This window comes from Carcharodon carcharias, chromosome 5, assembly GCF_017639515.1.
Source record: "Carcharodon carcharias isolate sCarCar2 chromosome 5, sCarCar2.pri, whole genome shotgun sequence".
Taxonomy (NCBI): domain Eukaryota; kingdom Metazoa; phylum Chordata; class Chondrichthyes; order Lamniformes; family Lamnidae; genus Carcharodon; species Carcharodon carcharias.
Genome location: NC_054471.1, coordinates 132,919,054 through 132,941,091, shown reverse-complemented (window position 1 = coordinate 132,941,091; position 22,038 = coordinate 132,919,054). Strand labels below are relative to the sequence as shown.

The following is a 22,038-nucleotide window of genomic DNA, read 5'->3' as shown; positions in this document are numbered from 1 at the left end:
CTTTTCCAGCTCAATTCCCTCCACAGGGAATCTCTGGCATTAGTGATCAGTGAGAGCAACACCAATGCTCTTAAACGGCCCAGACTGAATCATCATTGAGACATGAAGAAACCAAACCAAGAAGTATAAAGCAGAAAATACTGCATAGATTTAAATGATGTGTAGAAAGCAAAAGAATGATTGGGAAATACAGACTGGATTAAGGGAGAGAATTAAATGAAACAGACAGAAAAAGTTAAAGCAAACATTTAAAATCTCCAACAATAATTTTCTTCTGAGGGAATATGATTCTACACTTATAAAATTAATTTACAGTGCCAGAGACATTGTTCAGTGGTAATTATTCCATTAAAAACCTGCTTATTTCTGAATGCACTAGTCCTAACTTTTTCAGCCACTGATAGTGCGGAACTAGTCGGCCAATACAGCAAGTTCATGCAGTTGCAGTCATTTCAGTGATGAGATTATGGGCAAGGACTGCAACAGCACACCCTGTGGAGGAGCAGGGTATCCTCTGACAGCAACCTCTAGATTTTCCCGCACTCAAGAGCTTCTGTCAGGTTTCCTTCATTACAATGGTGAGCAAAGATAGCCTCATCATTGCTCGCATCAAAAATTACAGGTCGTTGATTTTTAAGAACATAATAACATAATAAATAGAAGCAGGAGGCTCTTCAAGCCTGCTTGCCATTCAATAAGATCATGGCTGATTTGATTGCAGACTTAATTCCACTTTCCTGCCTGCCCTTGACTCCATTGCGGATCAAAAATCTAACTCAGCCTTGAATATATTCAAGGACCCAGCCTCCACTGCTCTCTGAGGTACAGAATTCCAAAAGTTAATGACTTTCTGCGAAAGGAAATTCCTTCTCATCTCCATCTTAAATGGGAGACCCCTTATAGTATTTTGAAACTATATCTCCTAGTTCTAGATTCCTCATGAGGGGAAACATTCTCTCAGCATCTACCCTGTCAAGCCTCTTCAGAATCTTATATGTTTCAATAAGATAATTTCTTCTAAACAATACAGAAACAGAATTACCTGGAAAAACACAGCAGGTCTGGCAGCATCGGCGGAGAAGAATTGAGTTGACGTTTCAAGTCTTCATGACCCTTCAACAGAACTGAGTGAATATTAGGAGAGGGGTCAAATATAAGCTGGTTTAAGGTGGTGGGGGGTGGTTGTAGGGACAAGCAAGCAGTGAAAGGAGCAGATAATCAAAAGATGTCACAGACAAAGGAACAAAGAGATATTGAAGGTGGTGATATTATCTAAATGAATGTGCTAATTAAGAATGGATGGCAGGGCACTCAAGGTACAGCTCTAGTGGGGGTGGGGTGGAAAGACTAGCAGGGCATAAAAGATTTAAAAATAATGGAAATAGGTGGGAAAAGAAAAATCTATATAAATTATTGGAAAAAAAACAAAAGGAAGGGGGAAGAAACGGAAAGGGGGTGGGGATGGAGGAGGGAGTTCAAGACCTAAAGTTGTTGAATTCAATATTCAGTCCGGAAGGCTGTAAAGCGCCTAGTCGGAAGATGAGGTGCTGTTCCTCCAGTTTGCATTGGGCTTCACTGGAACAATGCAGCAAGCCAAGGACAGACTTGTGGGCAAGAGAGCAGGGTGGAGGGTTAAAATGGCAAGCGACAGGGAGGTTTGGGTCATTCTTGTGGACAGACCGCAGATGTTCTGCAAAGTGGTCGCCCAGTTTACGTTTAGTCTCTCCAATGTAGAGGAGACCACATTGGGAGCAACGAATGCAGTAGACTAAGTTGGGGGAAATGCAAGTGAAATGCTGCTTCACTTGAAAGGAGTGTTTGGGCCCTTGGATGGTGAGGAGAGGAAGTGAAGGGGCAGGTGTTATATCTTTTGTGTGGGCATGGGGAGGTGCCATTGGTAGGGGTTGAGGAGTAGGGGGTGATGGAGGAGTGGACCAGGGTGTCCCGGAGGAAACGATCCCTACGAATGCCGCCAGGGGTGGTGAAGGGAAGATGTGTTTGGTGGTGGCATCATGCTTGAGTTGGTGGAAATGGCAGAGGATGATCCTTTGAATGCGGAGGCTGGTGGGGTGGTAAGTGAGGACAAGGGGGACTCTATCATGTTTCTGGGAGGGAGGAGAAGGTGTGAGGGCGGGTGCGCGGGAGATGGGCCAGACAGGGTTGAGGGCCCCGTCAACGACCGTGGGTGGAAAACCTCGGTTAAGGAAGAAGGAGGACATGTCAGAGGAACTGTTTTTGAAGGTAGCATCATCGGAACAGATGCGACGGAGGCGAGGGAACTGAGAGAATGGGATGGAGTCCTTACAGGAAGCGGGGTGTGAGGAGCTGTAGTCGAGGTAGCTGTGGGAGTTGGTAGGTTTGTAATGGATATTGGTGGACAGTTTATCACCAGAAATTGAGACAGAGAGGTCAAGGAAGGGAAGAAGTATAGGTCCACCTGCTCAAATTTTCCTCATAAGACAACCCCTTCATCCCAGGAATAAACCAGTGAACTGCAAGGCAAGGAAATCTAATGCAAGGATATCCCTCCTTAAATAAGACTAAAACTGGACACAGTACTCTAGACATAGTCTCACTAATGCCCTGTACAGATGTAGCAAGACTTCTATTTTATACTCTATCCCCCTTTCAATAAAGGACAGTATTCCATTTGTCTTCCTAATTACTTGCCGTATTTGCATGCTAACCTTCTGTGATTCATGTACAAGGACACCTCGATCCCTCTATACTGCAATATTCTGCAGCATCTCTCTAATTAGATAATATTCTGTTTTTATATTCACAACAAAGTGCACAACCTTACATTTTTCCATATTATACCCCATCTGCCAATTTTTTGCCACTCACTTAACCAACTCCATCCCTTTGCAGCTCTTTGTGTCCTCCCCAGAACTTGCTTTCCTGTTTATCCTTGTATCATCAGCAAATTTGGCTAGAATACAGTTCCTTCATCCAAGTCATTAATATGACTTCCCTCCAGGGCTGATCGCTGTGACATTCCATTACAGTTTTCCAGTCAGAAAATGACTCATTTATCCCGATTCTCTATTTCCTGTTAGTCAGCCAATCCTCTATCCATGATATTACTCCATGAGCTTTTATGTGGCACATTATGGAATGCCTTTTGGAAATCCAAATACATACATTTACTGGTTCCCCTTTAAATACCTTGCTTGTTACATCCTCAAAGAACTCTAGTAAATTTGTGAAACACGATTTCCCTTTCATAAAACCATTTTGACTCTGCTTGATTGTATTATGATTTTCTAAATGCCCTGCTACAGCTTCCTTAATAATGGATTCCAGCATTTCCCAATGACAGATACTAGGCTAGCTGGCTGATAGTTTCCTGCTTTGTCTCTCCATTCTTTCTTGAATAGAATTGTTACATTTGTAATTTTCCAATCTGCTGGGACTTTTCCAGTATCTAGGGAATTTCAGAAGATTACAACCAATGCTTCCACTGTCTCTGCAGTGACTTCTTTTAAGACCCTAGGATTCAGGCCATCAGGATAAGGGGACTCAGCAGCTTTAGACCTACTAGTTTTCCTTTTTCTCTAGTGATTGTTTTAAGGTCCTTCCTTTTTGTTCCTTGATTTTCTGTTATACTTGGGATGCTTTTTGTGTCTTCTATCTTGAAGAGAGTTATAAAATACTTATTCAAAGTCTCTGCCATTTCCTTGTTTCTCATTAGCAATTCACCATTCTCATCCTCTAAAGGGACAACAGTAGTGCTTTAGACAATAAACATGGAACTTGCAGGACCGCACATTTAAAATAAAAAATGTTAACTATACGTAAAATGTGGGTATCATAATCAATCAAAATTGATAAAATTATTACTTTTGAGAAATATTCTGGGATTAAAGATCTCTGGTGAAGAAATTAAGGCAAGCAGTTTAAAATTGATAATGCATAAATTCCATCAGAAAGCTAGTGTTTTTCATATGTGATATCCATTACCCTTGAACAAATATAATCATCACAGCACACCTGACTATAAGTTAATGCCTTTAACAAAGTAAAATGTCCCAAGTGCTTCGCAGGCATGTTCTCAAACAAATTTGACACTGATTCACACAAGGATATATTAGGGTAGAGAGCAAAAGTTTAGTCAAAGAGGTGGATTTTAAGGAATATCTTAAAGGAGGAGAGAGAGGTAAAGGGACAGGGAAGTTTAGTGAGGGAATTCCGATCTTAGGGCCTTAGTTGAATTCACAGCCATTAATGATGGAGCAATTAAAATTTGGGATGTGCAAGAGATTATAATTGGAGGAGCGCAGAGATCTTGAAGGGTTATGGGGTTGAGGGGGCTACAGAGATAGGGTGGAAGTGAGGCCCTGAAAGGATTTCAAAATAGAAATGAGAATTTTAAAATTGAGGCCTTTCTGGATGTGGGAGACATTTGGTCAGTGAGTATAGAGGTGATGGGTGAATGAGATCAGAGTAATACTTAGCAGAGTGGAGTGTTTCAGATCCCTTATGTAATCATCATTAATTCAAAGATAATTTGTACAAACTATTGCATTACTATAAAACATACATCTATTTTTACAGCGTATCTCTAATTTCCCTTTGTCTGTTCTCCCTTCATCCTAGTGTCACCTGTAATTCAGTTGGTAGCACATTTGCCTCTGAATCACAAAGTTCTGGGTTCAGTTCAAATCCCCAGCTTCCATGCAAAAATCAAGACTGATACTCCAGTGCAGTACTGAATAAACACTGCACTGCTGAAGGTGCTGTCTTTTGGATAAGATGCTAAACTGAGGCCCCATCTGCCTGCTTGGGTGGATGTAAAAGATCTCATGACACTTTTCTAAGAGCAGGGGAGTTATTCCTGGTGTTCTGCCCAATATGTATCCTTCAAGCAACATCACAAAAAACAGATTATCCAGTCATGATCACATTGCTGTTTGTGGGAGTTTGCTGAGTGCAAGTTATCTGCCCGGTTTCCTCCATTACAATAGTGACTACACTTCAAAAAAAATAGGCCATCAGCTGTAAAGTTCTTTGTGACAATCAGTGGTTGTGAAAGTTTTTTCTCTGCATGCGCCCCTGTGGAATGCAGAGATACTTGACAATTTAACCTCTGTTCCAAAGTTGTTTTGTAACCGGCTGCACGGATATGTCTATAACTTAAAGTAATTCGATTTTCTCCTTCGGTATTTCATTGGCAAACGTTGACCCAGCAAATGGGTTTATGATTCTGCTCTGCCTATTTAGGGGACGCTAGAGCTCTGGCTACCATGCATCCAGAGTAGAACATTTCTCTTGTCTACTGACAGTCAGGGCCAACGTGCACGTCAAGTGGAAGTTTTGAACCAATCCCCACACTCCATGTGTTGTTTAAAGTCAAAGGTGAAAGTTAATTTTTTTAAGCCCACCCCTCCCACCACAAAAAGAAGATGGCGCCCGGCGTGTTGGGGAGTTGGCACTGATTCACAGTCATTCATAGAGCGAAACTTTTATTCGGCAAGCTGGCTTTTCCCGGTCTCCCCAATGTGAATCTTTCAAACAGAAGTTCTTTTGTTTTAATTTCATCACCTTTCCCTCTGTAATTGCATGGTAAGGTGATGGCACTCTTTGAGTTGGTGTGGAGGGTGTTGCACACTGTGTTGTCCCTGCACCGGACTCTGTCGGCCTGGTTCCGGAATGGAATGTGGGCCTGGAAGCGCTGGAACCCGGCAAGCCTGGCGTTCGGCTTCCAGAACGCCAAGAACAAAGGCAAGAGCCGGCGCGCGCGCTGGCGTTCGGACGGCCGCAGCCTGAAGAAGCTGCCGCTGCACTTGGGGCTTGTGGTGACCGAGGAGGAGAGCAGCTACGCCGACATCGCCAACCTGGTTGTGTGGTGCATGGCCGTGGGCATCTCTTATGTCAGCGTCTATGACAACCAAGGTGAGTGGGGAGTGCTAACGCTGCTGAAAGGCATATCGAGTCTGCACGTCGCCGATCAATGCAGAAATGTGTGTGTGGATAAACTTGTGTACTGACCAATGTGTTTGAAGCTACAAGAGGATGATTCATCCCATTAAAAGCGAGGAGAAAATACTGCCTCAAGATGGGTCCATCCGCTGATCTTCCTTTGTTGAAGCAATTTAATGTGAGGACTGGCCCCTCCTGTGTTAGTAATTAGGTTGCACGCTGATCCGGCGGGGTTTTTTTCCTCTTAAAGTGAGCGTGTCGATGAATAATTAGCAGTAACCTCTGTTCGTGACCACTTCTGATTTAGTGTTTCTTGATTGTCCAGGACAGGTTGACATCTGTATGAGAACAACATATATATTTTTTTGAATGGGTTAATGTTAATGTTTGACTTTTTAGTTGCAAACTATACCGATGCTAATGAACATTTTGTTTTCCAATTAAAATGCTTAACTTGAAAAAATATTTTTAAATTTTTAAATATTTTTACTCTGTTCATCTGATGCTAAATGTGAGTTTTAAAAAGCTGTAGATACTGGTGTCATTGTGCAGATGCATGCAACATGGGCAAGTCAGTTTGATTCAGTTGAGAATGTTACCACTGAGCCAAAGTTGTGGGTTCAAGCCACAGATATTTGAATGCACAGCCTAGACTGACTTTTCAGTGTGGCACCTTGTATGTGTTGTCGCAGTAAAAGATGAGAGATGTTTTGGGAGAAGATGTTAAATCAAGATCACATTGCCTGCTCAAGTGGATGGAAAAGATCTCCTTGGACTTTTTTCTGAAGATCGGGGAGTTCTGCCAGTGCCATAGGATATGATTCTTCATCATGAGCAGTTTTTAATTGACTGGGCCTATTCCAAAAGGTGTTTTCAAGCTAATACATCGGTATCAACCCTATTACTTTACTGTTTACCAACACAACAATGTTTCTGACTTTGGAACAATTTGATGCAGAAAATCTAGGAACACAGTTGATAAAGCTGAGTTATTTAAAATTCCCAGAAGGAAACCTTAAACAACTGTCATAACCTATATGTTTAAGTGTTATGTTTGAGATGCGACTCTAAATTCAGGAATCAGACCACCATACACATGGCTTCAAATTATTACTATCATAACTTTTAACAAATTTCCAAACTAATCTCCATTAAGGCAACAGCAACCCATAGACTTAACCAAACAATCTTAAGCATTTTCACCTTACAAATTCAAAATGAGGTTCTTTTCACTTTGGTTCCTGTGGAGACATTGGAGGCTTGTAGCTGCCTTTTGATCTTACTTTGCCTCTGCTCTGCACACCTGGAAACTGCTAAAGTTATACCTACCACTCCTATTGAACGTAAATTCTCATTGTATCACCAACCTCTGAACTAAACCTTTCTACCAATAAATTCCCTTTCATAGTACCAATTTTATAAGTAATGTAACATATGACTTGGTATCTGCTACATAGGTATCATTTTCACCCCACTTCTTGAATGCTCTATTCAAAAAATGCAAATGCACACTATCTCTCTCTCATATCAAAACACCCAGACTAGCTGGCTTCAATCCAATTAAGACACATCCACAGGCTAAACCTCTATTTTAAAAGAAATCTTTCCCAATAATATATACATTAATAGCTTCATGACAGGTGTAATCACTGGAAGATCAACCTCTGTTTGCTTAGTGCTTTCTGTTGCTAACATTTTTTGTTTCTTATTTGTGCTTTATCTACCATATTCACCTTGTATTTCTCATCATTTTTGGTTTTTCTACTGGCCTCTCCACAGAATAGGTTATGTATAAATAACAACCAATTTAATTTAGGCTTGTTTACCTTTGCAGAAAATGTTGATTTGTGACTATTGTAAGAGGATCCACGTAGGTGTAATGAGGATATTACTCAATGTTGCAATAATTCTGCATTTTATGCAACACTTTAAAATTAAAATTGGGGTACTGAAGATGCATTGGTTTGAAGAAGCAGATTTGACTTGGTCGTCATAGCAAGGGTGGTATCAAATTTACAGGATTGACACAACCTTTGCTTTAAAATTGTTGTATGTCTTTATTAAGAGAGGTTGTAAAAAATCCCCCTGGGGTTATTTTTGTTAATTGGATATACTTCAGCTAAAACAGGTACTCCTGTAATGTGCTGGTTCTCTGGAATCTGGTCCAATTACATTGTGGGTCTGAATTCAACACCAGCATAATGGCAAAACAACAATCAATGAATCATATAATTATTGTTTTAAAAGTCATGGCCGTTTCATTTTTGGGCTTTTTTTCCCCCTGCTCGGCAGCTGTTGTCTGGAGGGATTTGGACAGGTCTCTTTGAGGTGCTCAGTTTGCCCATGACCTGGGGGGAAATGCAGTCAGCAGCAGGGCACGCTGTCAAGTAAGCCATTTGCATTTGGCTTCCAACGGAACTGTGCCTCTAGTGACTGGGGTGAAGACAGAGAGGAGGGGAACACTTCTTGAACTGACCGTCCGAGGTATACCAATGGACTAACTAGTACTCCCTCGTTCATGTTGCAGTGCAATTATTAAAGTTGGCACTGCCATTATTTGTAGCATTATAATAAAAAGAAAGCACCAGATTTGCTCTTCTGAAAGTGTCTGCACCATTTCTTGGGTGCATTATACAAGTGCCAACAGGGATAACTAGCCATGCTTTATTGATTTAACTGTTATTAATAGTGAGAGAAGGCAATTTGAACAAAAAATATCTTAACTTGCATTTGAAGGAAAATGGCAGATAACTAGCTACCAGTTGGATGTTTTTCTCTTGTCCTTGTCCCAAAGCAAGAGAGCAGTTAAACAAGAACTTTCCATTTGTTTATAAAACCATGAGCAAAGTTTTGCTGCAGTGACAGTATTAGAGCATAATGGGCTGCAACAAGGTCCTTTATCTTTGACGAAAATATGCTGTCAGTTAATAAAGTTAATTTTTAAAAATAAGCAATTGGGTAACAAATTTGGCTAGGCCACAGTGTCTATCTTTATTTATGGCTTCTAATTCTAGCCATAAATGGAAGCATCTCTACGTCTACCCTATCATAATCTTAAGGATCGTTGTCAGGTCACCCCTCAACCTTATCTCTCCTAGAGAAATGAGTCCCAGCCTACTCTATCTTTCCTGAGAGAGAGAGTACTTTTCTTTAGGGTTTGGGTGATCACAAATTTGTCATTGGGGCAAGATTGCACAAGTTCTGAAAACATTAAATTGTATTGGCTTAAGTGATTTTTTTGATTTCTAAAAGATTAGTGCCCTTTTTGAAAAAAAGACTTTCATTTATAACGGGCTTTTACATCTCTAGGGGACAACTGAAAGTAACCATGAACAGTCATTTCAACATTTGTCCCGCTATTGCACTTCACAGAATTGCAGAATGGTTACAGCACAGAAGGAGGCCATTTTTTTTTTGTTTAAAAACAAAAAACTGCGGATGCTGGAAATCAGAAACAAAAACAGAAATACCTGGAAGGCGAGAAACCTGCAATTTTCCCTCCAAGCCACACCCCATCCCGACTTGGAAATATAATGCCGTTCCTTCACTGTCGCTGGCTCAAAACCCTGGAACTCCCTCCTTAACAGCACTGTGGGTATACCTACACCACATGGGGTGGACTGCAGTGGTTCAAGGCAGCAGCTCACCACCACCATCTGAAGAGCAATTGCAGATGAACAATAAATGCTGGTCTTGTCAGTGACGCTCCCAACCCATGAAAGAATAAAAATTGCAACACAAACTCCACGACGTTCAGGGAAACCTGCGCTTTTGGGTTTCCCAGTGATAATTCATCCCACCATCTTCAAAAGCATGCTGCAGTAAATATCAGGGCCAGGGAGTCAAAGAGTGGGCGCTGAGTATGGAAACAGATGCAGAGAGTTTTGTTTATTTGTGAATGCAGAATATTAGATTAAACCTTTTGAAGAATATTTTATTGGGAACCAAGCTTTTATACATATGTTTGTCTATAGTAAGCAGTAACTGTTCCATTGTGGACTAAAATAGTTTTCTGTTTCAAGCCAGTTTTAGCTTGGGTTGGGCTGATGAGAACTATTTTAAGTTGCACTTTAGTTTCGACAACAGGATTGAGAAGAGCAAGTGTAACATGCAAAATATGGCTGTTCCTTTTGGACTTTCTAAGAAACTTAGTTTGGCAAAATATTTTTGTCTTGTCATATTTAACCCCGAGATGAGCTGCTGACCACAGATCGACAATATTAATAGGACTGTCTTCTTCCACCTCTGTAACAGCACCTGTTTCAGGCCGCTTCCCACATTCTACTCTTTGTAAACTTAAGGTCACCTAAAACTCTACTGCCAATGCCTTAACTTACAGCAAGTCCTGTTCACCCATCACCCTGTGCTTGCTCACCTGCATTGGCTCCCACTTAAGAAGCACCTTGTTTTTCTGCAAACATCTTCATCCTTGTTTTCAAATCCTTCCATGGCCTTGCCTTCCTTAACCCTAGGGGGCAACTTAGTGGTAATGTCATTAGGCTAGTAATGGGGATGTGGGTTCAAATCCCACTATGGCATTTGATGAAATTTAAATTCAATTAAAAGCTAGTCTCAGTAATGGTGACAATGAAACTATCGCCGATTGTTGTAAAAACCCAACTGGTTCACAAATGTCCTTTAGGGAAGGAAATCTGTTGTCCTTACCTGGTCTAGCCTACCTGTACTCCAGACCCACAGTGATGTGGTTGACTCCTAACTGCTCTCTGAAGTTGTCTAGAAAGCCACTCACATCGAGGGCAATTTGGGATGGGCAACAGATGCTGGCCTTACCATCCCATGAAAGAATTTAAAAAAAAAACTCCTCACGGCTATCAGATATCTGTGCCAGTCTAATTCTGGCCTCTTGTGCATCCCTGGTTTAAATTGCTCCACCATTGATGGCCATGTCTTCAGCTGCCTTGGCCCTCAACTCTGGAATTCCCTCTCTAAAGGTCTCTGCCTCTCTTTCCTCCTTTAATATGCTCCTTAAAACTCATTCCTCGACCAAGCTTTGTCATCTGTCACAATGGCACAATTTCAGCTCAATGTAAAATTTTGCTTTATAATGCTCCTATGAAACATCTTGAGACATTTTATGTAAAAGCACTATATAAATACAAGTTGTGAAATGCGAAGAGTGTGACTCAAAACTGTGTTGCATTTTTTTTTTTGAGGATGTGTGATGTCCAAGGTGACAAGAGCAAGACACTGGCCTGTTTAAAGATAACTAAAGCTGTAAAGTAATTATCCTGACGAGTTAAATAGTGCATTTGATTCCTAAATCTGTGATGCTTGTATGATGCTAGTTAGATTTTTGATTTCTTGAGTAGTAACTGTGGTCACAAGTTTTATACATAATGATAGTTGGTGTGACTTCTGTCCTAACAAGTTTTTTGTGCTGTGGATTTGGTATTGCATTTGGAACTCTTTTTAAATGACCTTGCGCCTGGACCGAAGTGACCTATGAAGCTGTATGTTCTACGAACCTTGTGGCCACCTGAGGCAGATAAATGTAAAAGAACAAATGGAAGGAAGCATTAGAATGAAGTTCAGAATATTTGGGTGGCATAATTCTCAAATACTAATTGTGTTGTACACAGGGAACATGGGTAAACACCTGCAGATTTGATCAATATGTTCTTGATTTTGGTACAGTATAATACCATTTGGATTCTGTACAATTAGGCGGCATGAAATTGGAAGGTGAGTCAACTGGTGTCACTCAGCATATTATTCAAAAGAAGTATTAGCAGAGGACACAGTAATATGCCTGTCCTTCAGCCTTGGCTGGAAAACAGTACAAGCCTGAGATGTTTTAAAGAAGAGTGCTAACTATCAACTTGTTCATATGACAAGTTTTTTTTTTAATCCAAGTTACTATGGTATATTCTTGCAGGTTGGGAAGGTCAGTGAGAGAGAAGGATAAGGATAGGGAAGTTGAGGTACTGTTGTTAAGGAGGGAATAATGTATTCCTCTTATGGACCTATTGGAAAATGCTGAGATATAGAGAGTAGGTATTGGCTTGTTCAATGCTGATTCAAACCTCAAATGTATGGAGAGAAGGAAGAATCATTGAAATAAATGTAATGGTATTCTATACTGCCTGTTCAATTCTAAACAACTATTGGAACTTAAGACTGAAGCCAAGACAGACACCTTTAGACAGAGTTTTATTACTTGTCATAAAACTGTCCACAGGCAGAACTGTTATCCCTTTTCCTATTCAGATGAAGTTACATTGTGAGATTTGAAATCTTGATACTCTTTTGAGTAAACCTGTTTCCATCTGTTTCAGATAAAGTTACATTGTTTCATAGTTTGCCATTGTGAGATTTGAACTCTTGATCTTAGGGTTACAAACCCAGTACCATAACCACTTGGCTATTTAGGCCAAGCTCTGTTATCCCTTTTATACAACCAAATTGATACTTAGTTAAACAACCTAATAATTAACAATTGAATTTCTTTAACTGTTTCCTTCCCTAATAGATTCCCCTCTTCTTAAAAAGAAAGAAAGCCTTAAGTTTATATAATCTCAAAAAAAATGGTAATAACGAACATCAATATATATCTTTTAATTCAATAAATTGACCTTATTCCCCTCCTTTAAAAATGTATAGATACGTTCACAAGTATTTTTTCTTAAAAAGATGTCCTTCTTTGAGGATTTCTAGAAAGTTCTTGGAGCTCACTCCTCTTATGGTGAAGCAGTCAGATAATTGGTAGCTGCAATTAATCCATTTAATCTTGGCAATCTCCTTATGCTCAGCATCTGTTTTAAGATTGGCGATGTTGATTCACAATCTCTTTTCATTAATGCAATTCGTAGATTGAACATTTTCCCAAAGTGACTTATTGTTTATAATACATTCGATAGGTACCGTTGCTGAATATCCTTTTCCATTTAAAACTTCTGCCAGCGTCTTTGATATAAAGAAAGCTATATCTACCACCTCAACAAGGGCAAGAGTCTCCACTGCTAATGTACTTTTTACAACCCTTCGTATCATTTTCAGATTCCCATTTCGAAGGGCAGCATTTGCCTTTTTTTCAACCAATGAGAAATATTATAAATCATCCTGCAACCTCATACTCATCTCACAGATTTGCATAAGACACATCACTAAACACAATCAGTTTCATTTTTCTAACATCGCCCAAAGATAGGAATTTCAAAGCACGCTGCATTTTTAATTTTGTCAATGTTTTGTTTGCCCTTGATCGTTCATTTTAGTGCTCAATTCCAAAACGCCAAAATTGATGTCCGGCCTTGTTTGTTTGCCTAGCTAATTGAGTTGCCCAATTCTGAGTTCCTTTTTTTTTTTCATTTCAGAAGCCACTGTATCTTTCTGGGAGGCCCTACCATGACTAATTGCAATGAGATTGTTGTTCTCTAAATAGGATTGCTGATGTAAAAGAATATGTGATCCGCTCTGCCTGATTTCCAATCCAATGTACTAGAAGCCTGACTTCCAATTTTAAACTCTGTTCTGAGCCCATTAATGACAACTGTTTCAAATTTGCTGCTAACACTCCACAAAATATAATCTATGTACACCATAAAGATGCCTGCAAGCTTCCCTCCATGGTGCCAATAAAACATTGCCAGGTTGTCTTCCAACTGAAGACAGCCCAACTTTAACAAAATTGACCTCCCTGAGAAATACCAAATTCTGGAGGCATCATTTAAACCATATAAGCATTTATTTAGCTTCCAGAGAGTCCCTTCTGCATCTGGCGCCCCTTTTGGCGGATGGAAAAGAACTTCCCTTTGCAGTTGGCGTCCCTGCAAAAAGGCAGCTTTAATACCAATGGGCTTACGTTCCCAAGTATTTGTAGCTAGTAGAGCTAAAAAGATCTTCATAACTTTCCCTGCCATAGGTGAATCTGCTCTTATCTCCCAGTCACCCAATATTTCTTCAACCTATGTGCCTCTAGTCTGGCTTTAGCTTTGTAGGTCCCATCAGGAAACACCTTTACCGTGAATATCCATCTGAAACAAAGCTGGTTGTCCCCTATCTGGCACCTCCGTGTATACCCCAAATTGTTTCCAACCATGTAGTTCATGCTGTTTGTCATCCTTTATTAATTTATTGTCTAACTTGTTTGAAACTACTAAGACTTCTCGATGACATGGGCTTCCACTCCTTGTAGCGTTACCAATCTATGCCACATTCCTTGAACTTGTTAAGCAATGCCCTCTATCCTGGCTTCTATCACACTCTGGACTGTTACTGTTTGATCTCCCTCTCCCGTTTTATAGATGTTCTTTCAACAGTTCGCGATCTCATCCCAGAGGCATGTTCACTCCCAGGCCCACTGTCTGAACTGACCCTGCATTTCCGTGCCTTCCATTTTTTTGTACTTTGTGTTTCCAATCCATAGGCCTAACGTCCCGCCATTTCACTCATACGTTTAACCAGTTTTTATATTTTCCCATGGCCTTCCTTGCTGTACCTACAATCGTCACATGCTTTAATCATCTGGCCCCTTCTGGCAAGTGTGTAACTTTAGTGCCAGCTTTCGGCACTTGTCCTCTGGGACAAATCATCTCATCTCATTCTTCCGAATTACACTCTCCATCGTCAGACACCCTGTCAGCTTCAGCTACCTAGTCCTCACAATCATGCAACATATGGGAATGAGAAGTACATGGTGCCTCATCCCTTCCTACAACCCTTTCCGGACCTGCAAATTTGTAATCTGCCCAACTAACCTCAATGAGTGTACCCAAATAGTCTGGTTTCCATGTTGTAAAATAACTGTTTTACCATCTTTACCTATAGTCTTTCCCAGCCTTTTCCACTAATTAAAGTCCTCCTCTTTTATAGTATACCATGTTTCCCTGATTAAAAATAGTTTCTGATGGTTGCAATTGTGTCTTCGAGCTCGCAGAATTCCTTCTGAAACTTCGGCTTTAATGAATGCTCTTCTACCCGTGTGTAGTGCTTTTAAATGCTCAGAAAAGGTAGAGTTGGAGGATGATCACTCAGGACTGAAGGAATTTTTGGGTTTCTACCAAAAACTAACTGATATGAACTATAGCCCCCACACATCTGCAGTGAATTCTTGGCATGGACAGCCCATGCTAAAGCAAATGTTAATTTTATAGCTTGGTCTGTCCGCCAATATTTAACGAAGTATCTCAACTATCACTGTGTGATTCCTTTTACACACTCTGTTACTAAAGGGCTTTCAGCTGCGGTAGTCATAACTATTATGTTCAGATTTTCGCACATATCCCGGAAACTCATTAGCAAATTTTCCCTCCATTATCAGTGAGGAATTTTTACTGGTGGTCTCAATTTGGTCCCTATCTACTTCTCCATTTCCTGATCCACAATTCTTTTCTTTACTGTATATGATTATTGACTGGCTAAACCTTGTTGCCAAATCTATGAAATGCAAAATAAAAATGATCTTTATCCCACATCTTTAAATCCATTGCCACAGCTTCTGAAATCCCTCGCTAAAGGTAGACTCACATTGGGCAGTGATGGTATCCTTCCGTGTTTCTTACGTATATCACATCTATCGCATATCTTGAAATTTAGCGTAGCCTCCTTCCTTTATTCCTGCATCTGTAAACAAAATTTTTAATCCTGGCAAAAAAGGGTGGGCAAACTGCTGATGCAATTTTAACAATTTGCTTTTTGTCTTCTAAATTTCTATCCCATGACGTGAACAACACTTCTTTAATCTCCTTAGCAGAAAAGTTAAGTTTCATTAAAGGAATACAATAGTTTCCAGATTGTGTAAGTTGTAAGCCCACAGGCTTTCCAGATACAACGGCCTTGTTATTTTCCATGTCCAGCTTCATTTGCGCTTTCTTCACCGATGGTCTGCTCAACAGTAACGGTATTTCGCTGGACACAACATCCATGCTGATGAAATGATTGACTCTAGCTATCTTACAGGGAGTCACTGCCCTTTTTAAAGATTTTAGGGTATTATCATCTCCAAATCTAAAACTGGTGAAACTCAAATTCTTTAACCTTATTCCGATCCTTGTCATTTAAGGAGTCCAGGTAGCATTTTAACCAGTCTATTCCACAGACTGTAGAAGTGCATCCGCTATCTAACACCACACAGTTGAAGGACTCTGCCAAGACGTTATCACCAGGCTGAAATTTCTTGTAACTAATACAATAACCTCTCTTTGGTCAATATCTCCATCATCTTCTGAGTCTTCTGTCTCCTGTTTAATTTCGAACACCTTATATCATTTAGGACAGTACATTGCATAATGGTATTTTGAATCACATCTAAAACACCAATTGACCACACCCTGGACATTTTTGGGGTTCGTCCTTTTGATGTAATCCCCCAATTCTTGTCTACCTAATTGTCCAACGTGTTTCTGTCCCCAGTGTTTCTAGTTACAAATCCCTTTTCAAACTGACACCTGCATCTTGTTTCTAAACGATCTCGCCATCCTGTTAACATTGTATCCTCTGTTTTCTGTCTTACAGCCGAATGGCTCATTTGCGCCATGAATGCTGCCAGAAAGGAATGTTTTCCATGGAATTTTTTTGAGCTTCTGACCTTTGTTCTGGTAGTGTGTGTCTTTCTGGAAACTTTACTCCCGTTAGTACTAGAAACCTGTTCATATTCGGTATGAATATGAACTTTAGCACAGTCTAGTAACTTAAATGCCAGCACTGTTTGGGGAATTTCCAGATGAAATTTTTGCAATCTTGTATATAGTCTACTGAATTCCATTATGTAATCTTCTATGGAACTTTCTTCCAACTTTCTAAATTTGTCAAAATCAGACCTTGCTTTGTAAGCACTTAATAAATCATCTCTTTGTTAGATCCTATCCATAAAATCTAATGTTTCCAAACCTTCATCCACATCCAAATTCTCAAGCTCCAACTCTGAACACTTTACACCTTATTTTCCTTTTGTATGGTAATGAAGGTTCCAAGGCCATTCCCTGTTTTTTCTTTGGCAAGGATGTAACCCATGTCCACATGGTTACTTCATTCTTCCATTGCTCATAGGGTTCACCCAGAAAACGTGGGTAGGTCATCATACCCCGAAACTCGACATTTTGATTCAGCCATTCTCCTTTTTTTCAAACCACTCTGCTCTTAAAGTTAACTCCAAATACAATCTGTTGTCCAAAGAAAGCCTAGTTTCCAATCTTTTACTTAAAAACAGCAACCATTCTCTGCCATCACTAAGTTCCAATAGTTGTTTAGAAATGAAGACCGAAACCAAGACAAACTCCTTCAGTTTTATTGCTTGTCATAAATATCTCCATTGACAAACCTAGTCTCAGCTGTTATCCCCTTTATACAACCAAATAGGTACTTAGTTAAACAATCTAATAATTAGCAATTGAACTTCTTTAACAGTTTCTATCCCTAACAATGTCTAGTCATTAAACAAGGAATTAAGTTCCTCTGTTGCCTGAGCAAGGGTCTCCAAGGCCCTTTTTTATATGGTGACATTGTGATAACCGATCCTCCACCTTCTCTTTGAAGCAGATGAGCTGTTGTGATCGTTTATACTGTGGTGGCATTTTCCTCAAGAATTGGTGCAACTTGAGGCAAATATTTGCTGGAGCACTTATATTGGAAGAAATTAGGTGGTCACCTAAGGGGCAGATGTTGAACTGCCAATGCTGTTATCTGTTCGAAGTCTTTCAGGGGAAGGCCATTCCACAATTCTTACCAGCTCTATACTGCACTTCAGAATTTAGTTGTATGAGCAGTAGTGAAAAGAGATCAGTTTGTGAATATTAGCACGAGAGCAACAGCTGCAGTGTTTGGTTCTGATGGTGTAGTTGCTTGGAGGATTCTGCTGCAATTGTGGCAGTGTGTCAAAAATAAAATGGTTTCTCTGCATACAATTTAAAAATAATGTGCTATAAGGATAGGGTTAAGGGAACAATGAAAATATAGATAAGGTCCTCTTGTAGGAAGTCTGCTACTTGTCCCTACCCTTTATTACCTGCTAATGTATATAGTTGTATGTTGCAATATGTTAAGTTGAGACTATTTTGTGGAGTAAGCATGAACTCAAATTAGTCCTAATTACAATAGAATATAAATTTTTCAGGTTTCATTACATTTGTATTAAATTTTATTTTGATATCTTACCATTATTGCTGAAAAACAAAACATGTTGGAGCTTTTCATTGCACTCATCAGTAAACTAGCAAGAGTACCAATATAAGGGAAAAACAAGAATTTATACTGATGAGAAGAGAGTGCTGATTGATTGGCAAGTGGACTCTGGTAGAGATGTTGCCATGGAGAATGCACTAGTGATGGTGACTGATATTTGTTTATAAAACCATGAGCAACATTTTGTTGCTGTGACAGTCTTGGAGGATAACTAACAATGGACTGCAACAAGGTTCTTTATCTTTGACCAAAATATGCTGCCGGTTAATGAAGTTAATTTTTTAAAATAAGAAATTGGGTAACACAATTGGGTAGACCGTAGTAACTATCTTACATTTATGGCTTCTAATTCAAGTCATAAATGGAGCATCATCTCAACATCTACCCTTTCATAATCCTAAGAATCATTGTCTGGTCACCCCTCAATTGCAGCGAGCGGTCGGGATTTGGAACGCATTGCCTGACAGTGTGGTGGAGGCAGGTTCAATTAACCGCCAAGCATTGTTTGGAATTTAAACCAGGCAGCATTGCCTTGAAGAATGAGCCAGCAAATGGCTGTGAATTATTTTGTTTAGCTGAAACAGGCGCAATGTGTGTCCATGTTCTTTATGTCTGCAAAGAACAGGACCCTGTGTTTTAATATATGTAGCTTGTAGTGAATACAAATGTGCCACACTACAAGCCCAACTGACAATCTTAAATTGGTTGTCAGCATAATTCTGAGCACACTGAGGATTATTTAGCAAATTTTGTCTATTCGGATAACAAATTTCTCTGACCATGTGCTCTCAGAAAGCAAGGAGTTTGTTCTTGCGCATGGTTACAATTTTGATGTGCCTTAGTCCTAAATCAAAAGGGAAGTCGTATTTACTGACTTCGATCTTCTCAACTCCCAACTATCCCACCACAAATCAGTATCCACTGAAGATGCTGAAACTTGAAAGCACACCCAGCTGTTCTAGCTCATGCATGTTGCGGGATTCAGAACGACCTCTCTGACTTTCACATGCAATGCAAATGTCTTAGTGTTGCAAGTCCTTAATACCAATCCAGACATTCACATCAGTAAACCTGACAAAGGGACGGGAGTAGTCATCCTTGCCAAGCATGATTATATCAACAAAATGCTTGCCGTTCTTAATGTTGGGCCCAAATTCATACCTATTGGACTTACCACTCAACGTGACTAAACAGCACTGCTCAAAAGCAAGCTTAAAAAAAAGACGCTTGTTGGACTTGTGTAAGAGCGATGAGCTGCCACGTGATATATATGATCGGGTTCATCCTTATGGCTTGTTGCGTCCGCGTTTGTATGGACTACCCACGTGCAAAAGTGATGTCCCTTTATCTAATCTGTGACCAGTTCTGTACAACGTGAATTGCCAAATGTTGGGCAAATTGTTACAAGTTTTCCACCTACACGGTGAAGGATTCCTTCACGTTTGTGAAGGCCATACAGGATTTACATATCGATAACAATGCTGTGTCCATGTGCTCATTTGACATTGCTAGCCTATTCACCAGTGTTCCACTTAAGGAAACCATAGGTAGTTGTGCAGCAGCATTTATATCGTGATGATCTAGACCCACTATCATTGCAAGAATCAGTATTCATTGAACTTATGGACTCGGCAACTCACACAGTTGAGTTCAGTTTTAATGATGCCATATATGCCCAAATAGATGGTGTTGCCATGGGACCACCTCTACGCCCAGCTCTGGCAAATACCTTTATTGGGTTCTATGAGAAACGTGTCTTTGGAATGTCACCTAACCTCCTACCCTCGTATATTTCCGATATGCGGGTGATATGTTTGCAATGTTTAAATCAGCTGCATGTAATAATTTCCTTATGTATCTTAATGGGCTCCATCCTGCGTTCAAATTCACCTTGGTGAAATGGAGCAGTCAAATGTACTTGACTTACTAGTTGAATAATCTGCCACGGGGTTCTCTACTGCGGTCTACTGCAAGCCTTCCTTTGCTGGTCAGTATACGCATTGGGATTCTTATAGTTCCATACACTATAAAATTGGTCTTATCGGCAACTTTGTAAATAAGACCTGAGCCATTTGCTCACCAGGCAAGCTTGATGCTGAAATAGGGCGCATCAAAGGCATCCTGCAGGATAATGGCTACCCTGATCAGATGATTTTGTGCTGTATATCACGCAAACTCATAAATGGGCCTAATGCCATCACTTTTGCCTATGAAACATGCCAAGTCTGCCTCAGAAGGGCAATGCATCTCAAAAATTTGGGTTACGGGTGAATCTAGCTGTTTCATGCTGCTACTATGCAGTAGCAACATGAGTGGTATTCGTCACTAACAGGATGCTGCCATCAAGCTAAAAAGATGCCCTGCCTGTCGCATAAATAAGTAACGTGGTATATGAATTTCAGTGCCAGTGTGATGCTGGGTATGTAGGGCGTATGTCCTTGTGTGGCCCTTCAGCTGTTCTTTAACAGGCAACGTACAGACCGTACCCAACCCAGCCCACGCTTGCAAAACTCAAAATAACGTGCAACATTAGATGTGATTCTGCGATTATACTTGTGCTTAATAATCCTCAGTCTCCTAGGCATTATGCTGACAACCAATTTAAGATTGTCATTTGGGCTCGCAGTGTGGCACATTTGCATGTAGTGGAAGCTACATATATTAATACAGGGCTCTGTTCTTCGCAGACAGAACATGTATGTACATTGTGCCTATTTCAGCCATTTGCTGACTCATTCTTTAGGGTAATGCTTTGACCAATTAGGGTCAAGCTGCCTGGTTTAAATTCCAAAACAATGCTTGGCAGTTAACTGTTGGTCACAATCAACTGGTGCATTCTCTATGGCAGCAGCTTTACCAGTCACAGTCCACTTGCCAACCAACCAGCACTCTCTTCTCATACAGTATAAATTGTTTTCCCCTTTTTATATTGGTATTCTTGTGAAGTGCCCTGATGAGTGCAAGATGAAAAGCTTCAATGTGTCTCTTTTTCAGCAATATTCAAGTTCTGTCCTACCAAACAACTATTTCCTGTTACGTGTAAAATGAAGCTTTAGCGCCTCACAGATTGCTTAAAGTTATATTTTTTGCTTTGTGGGCTACTTTGAATTACATCCTACTCATGTTTGAGCATTTGTGTGTCTGGATAATTGGAATATTTCAAACCATTCTTCTCTAAATTAAGTGCAGTCAGAGCTCGGTTTTGTGTTTTTTTTTTCAGATGATTTTATTAATTCATCAATTAATAAGGATTTTTTTTTGATCTCCACTCTGACACAAATAGCTTTTAATGACTACTTTGGATGACCTACGGGACCAAAATGATAGTATTGAAAGTTGAACTGCAATTGATGTTATGCTGCAGGTAGTTGTGTAATGATTACTTTACTGCCTTGGTGTTTATAAAAAAATCTGTGGTGGCTACTCATGACTCTCGGCGGACTTCCTGCTTCATATATTTTTGCTTGGCTGACTGGGGCGTGGACAGCTGGGATTCAGTTCTACTTATGCACTTGTCAAGTGAGAAGAATTACAGGACTGACCCATTCTTGACAATAAAATGAAGGGCTCTATTTGAAATGACTTGGCTAAGTTTAACAAGAGTTGATTAAACTATAACATTTTACACTGTGGCACAGAGATGTTGAGAGTGGTGAGCAAAAACTTGGTTAATGTGGAAGGTTTTAAGGATTGTCATAAGGAGGAGAGAGAGGTTTTGGGGGAGAATTCCAAAGCTTGTGGTGCCTGTGCTGCCAATGGTGGAGCAATCAAAATCTGGAATGGACAGGAGACCAGAATTGGATGAGTTCAGAGATTTCTGTGGGCTGTAGAGTTGGAAAAGGTTAGGGCTAGAGGGCATGAGGAATCCAAGGATGAGAAGTTTAAATTGCAACTTTTTTTTTCCAGCTGAATGTACAGGGTTTGTGTAGGAGCTGTTACCTCAAAGTGACATTGTGTTTGCATAATTATCAGGAGGTA

General features: G+C 40.1%; 1 protein-coding gene across 1 annotated transcript in view; it reads left to right on the top strand.

Annotated features, from left to right (window-relative positions):
* The first annotated feature begins 5,391 nt into the window (after window positions 1-5,391).
* nus1 (NUS1 dehydrodolichyl diphosphate synthase subunit) overlaps window positions 5,392-22,038 on the top strand; it is a 39,503-nt gene continuing 22,856 nt past the window's right edge. The window contains exon 1 of the mRNA XM_041188865.1: window positions 5,392-5,895. Within this exon, the coding sequence (XP_041044799.1) occupies window positions 5,574-5,895 (322 nt within the window). The 5' untranslated portion in view covers window positions 5,392-5,573. The remainder of the gene's footprint in view (window positions 5,896-22,038) is intronic.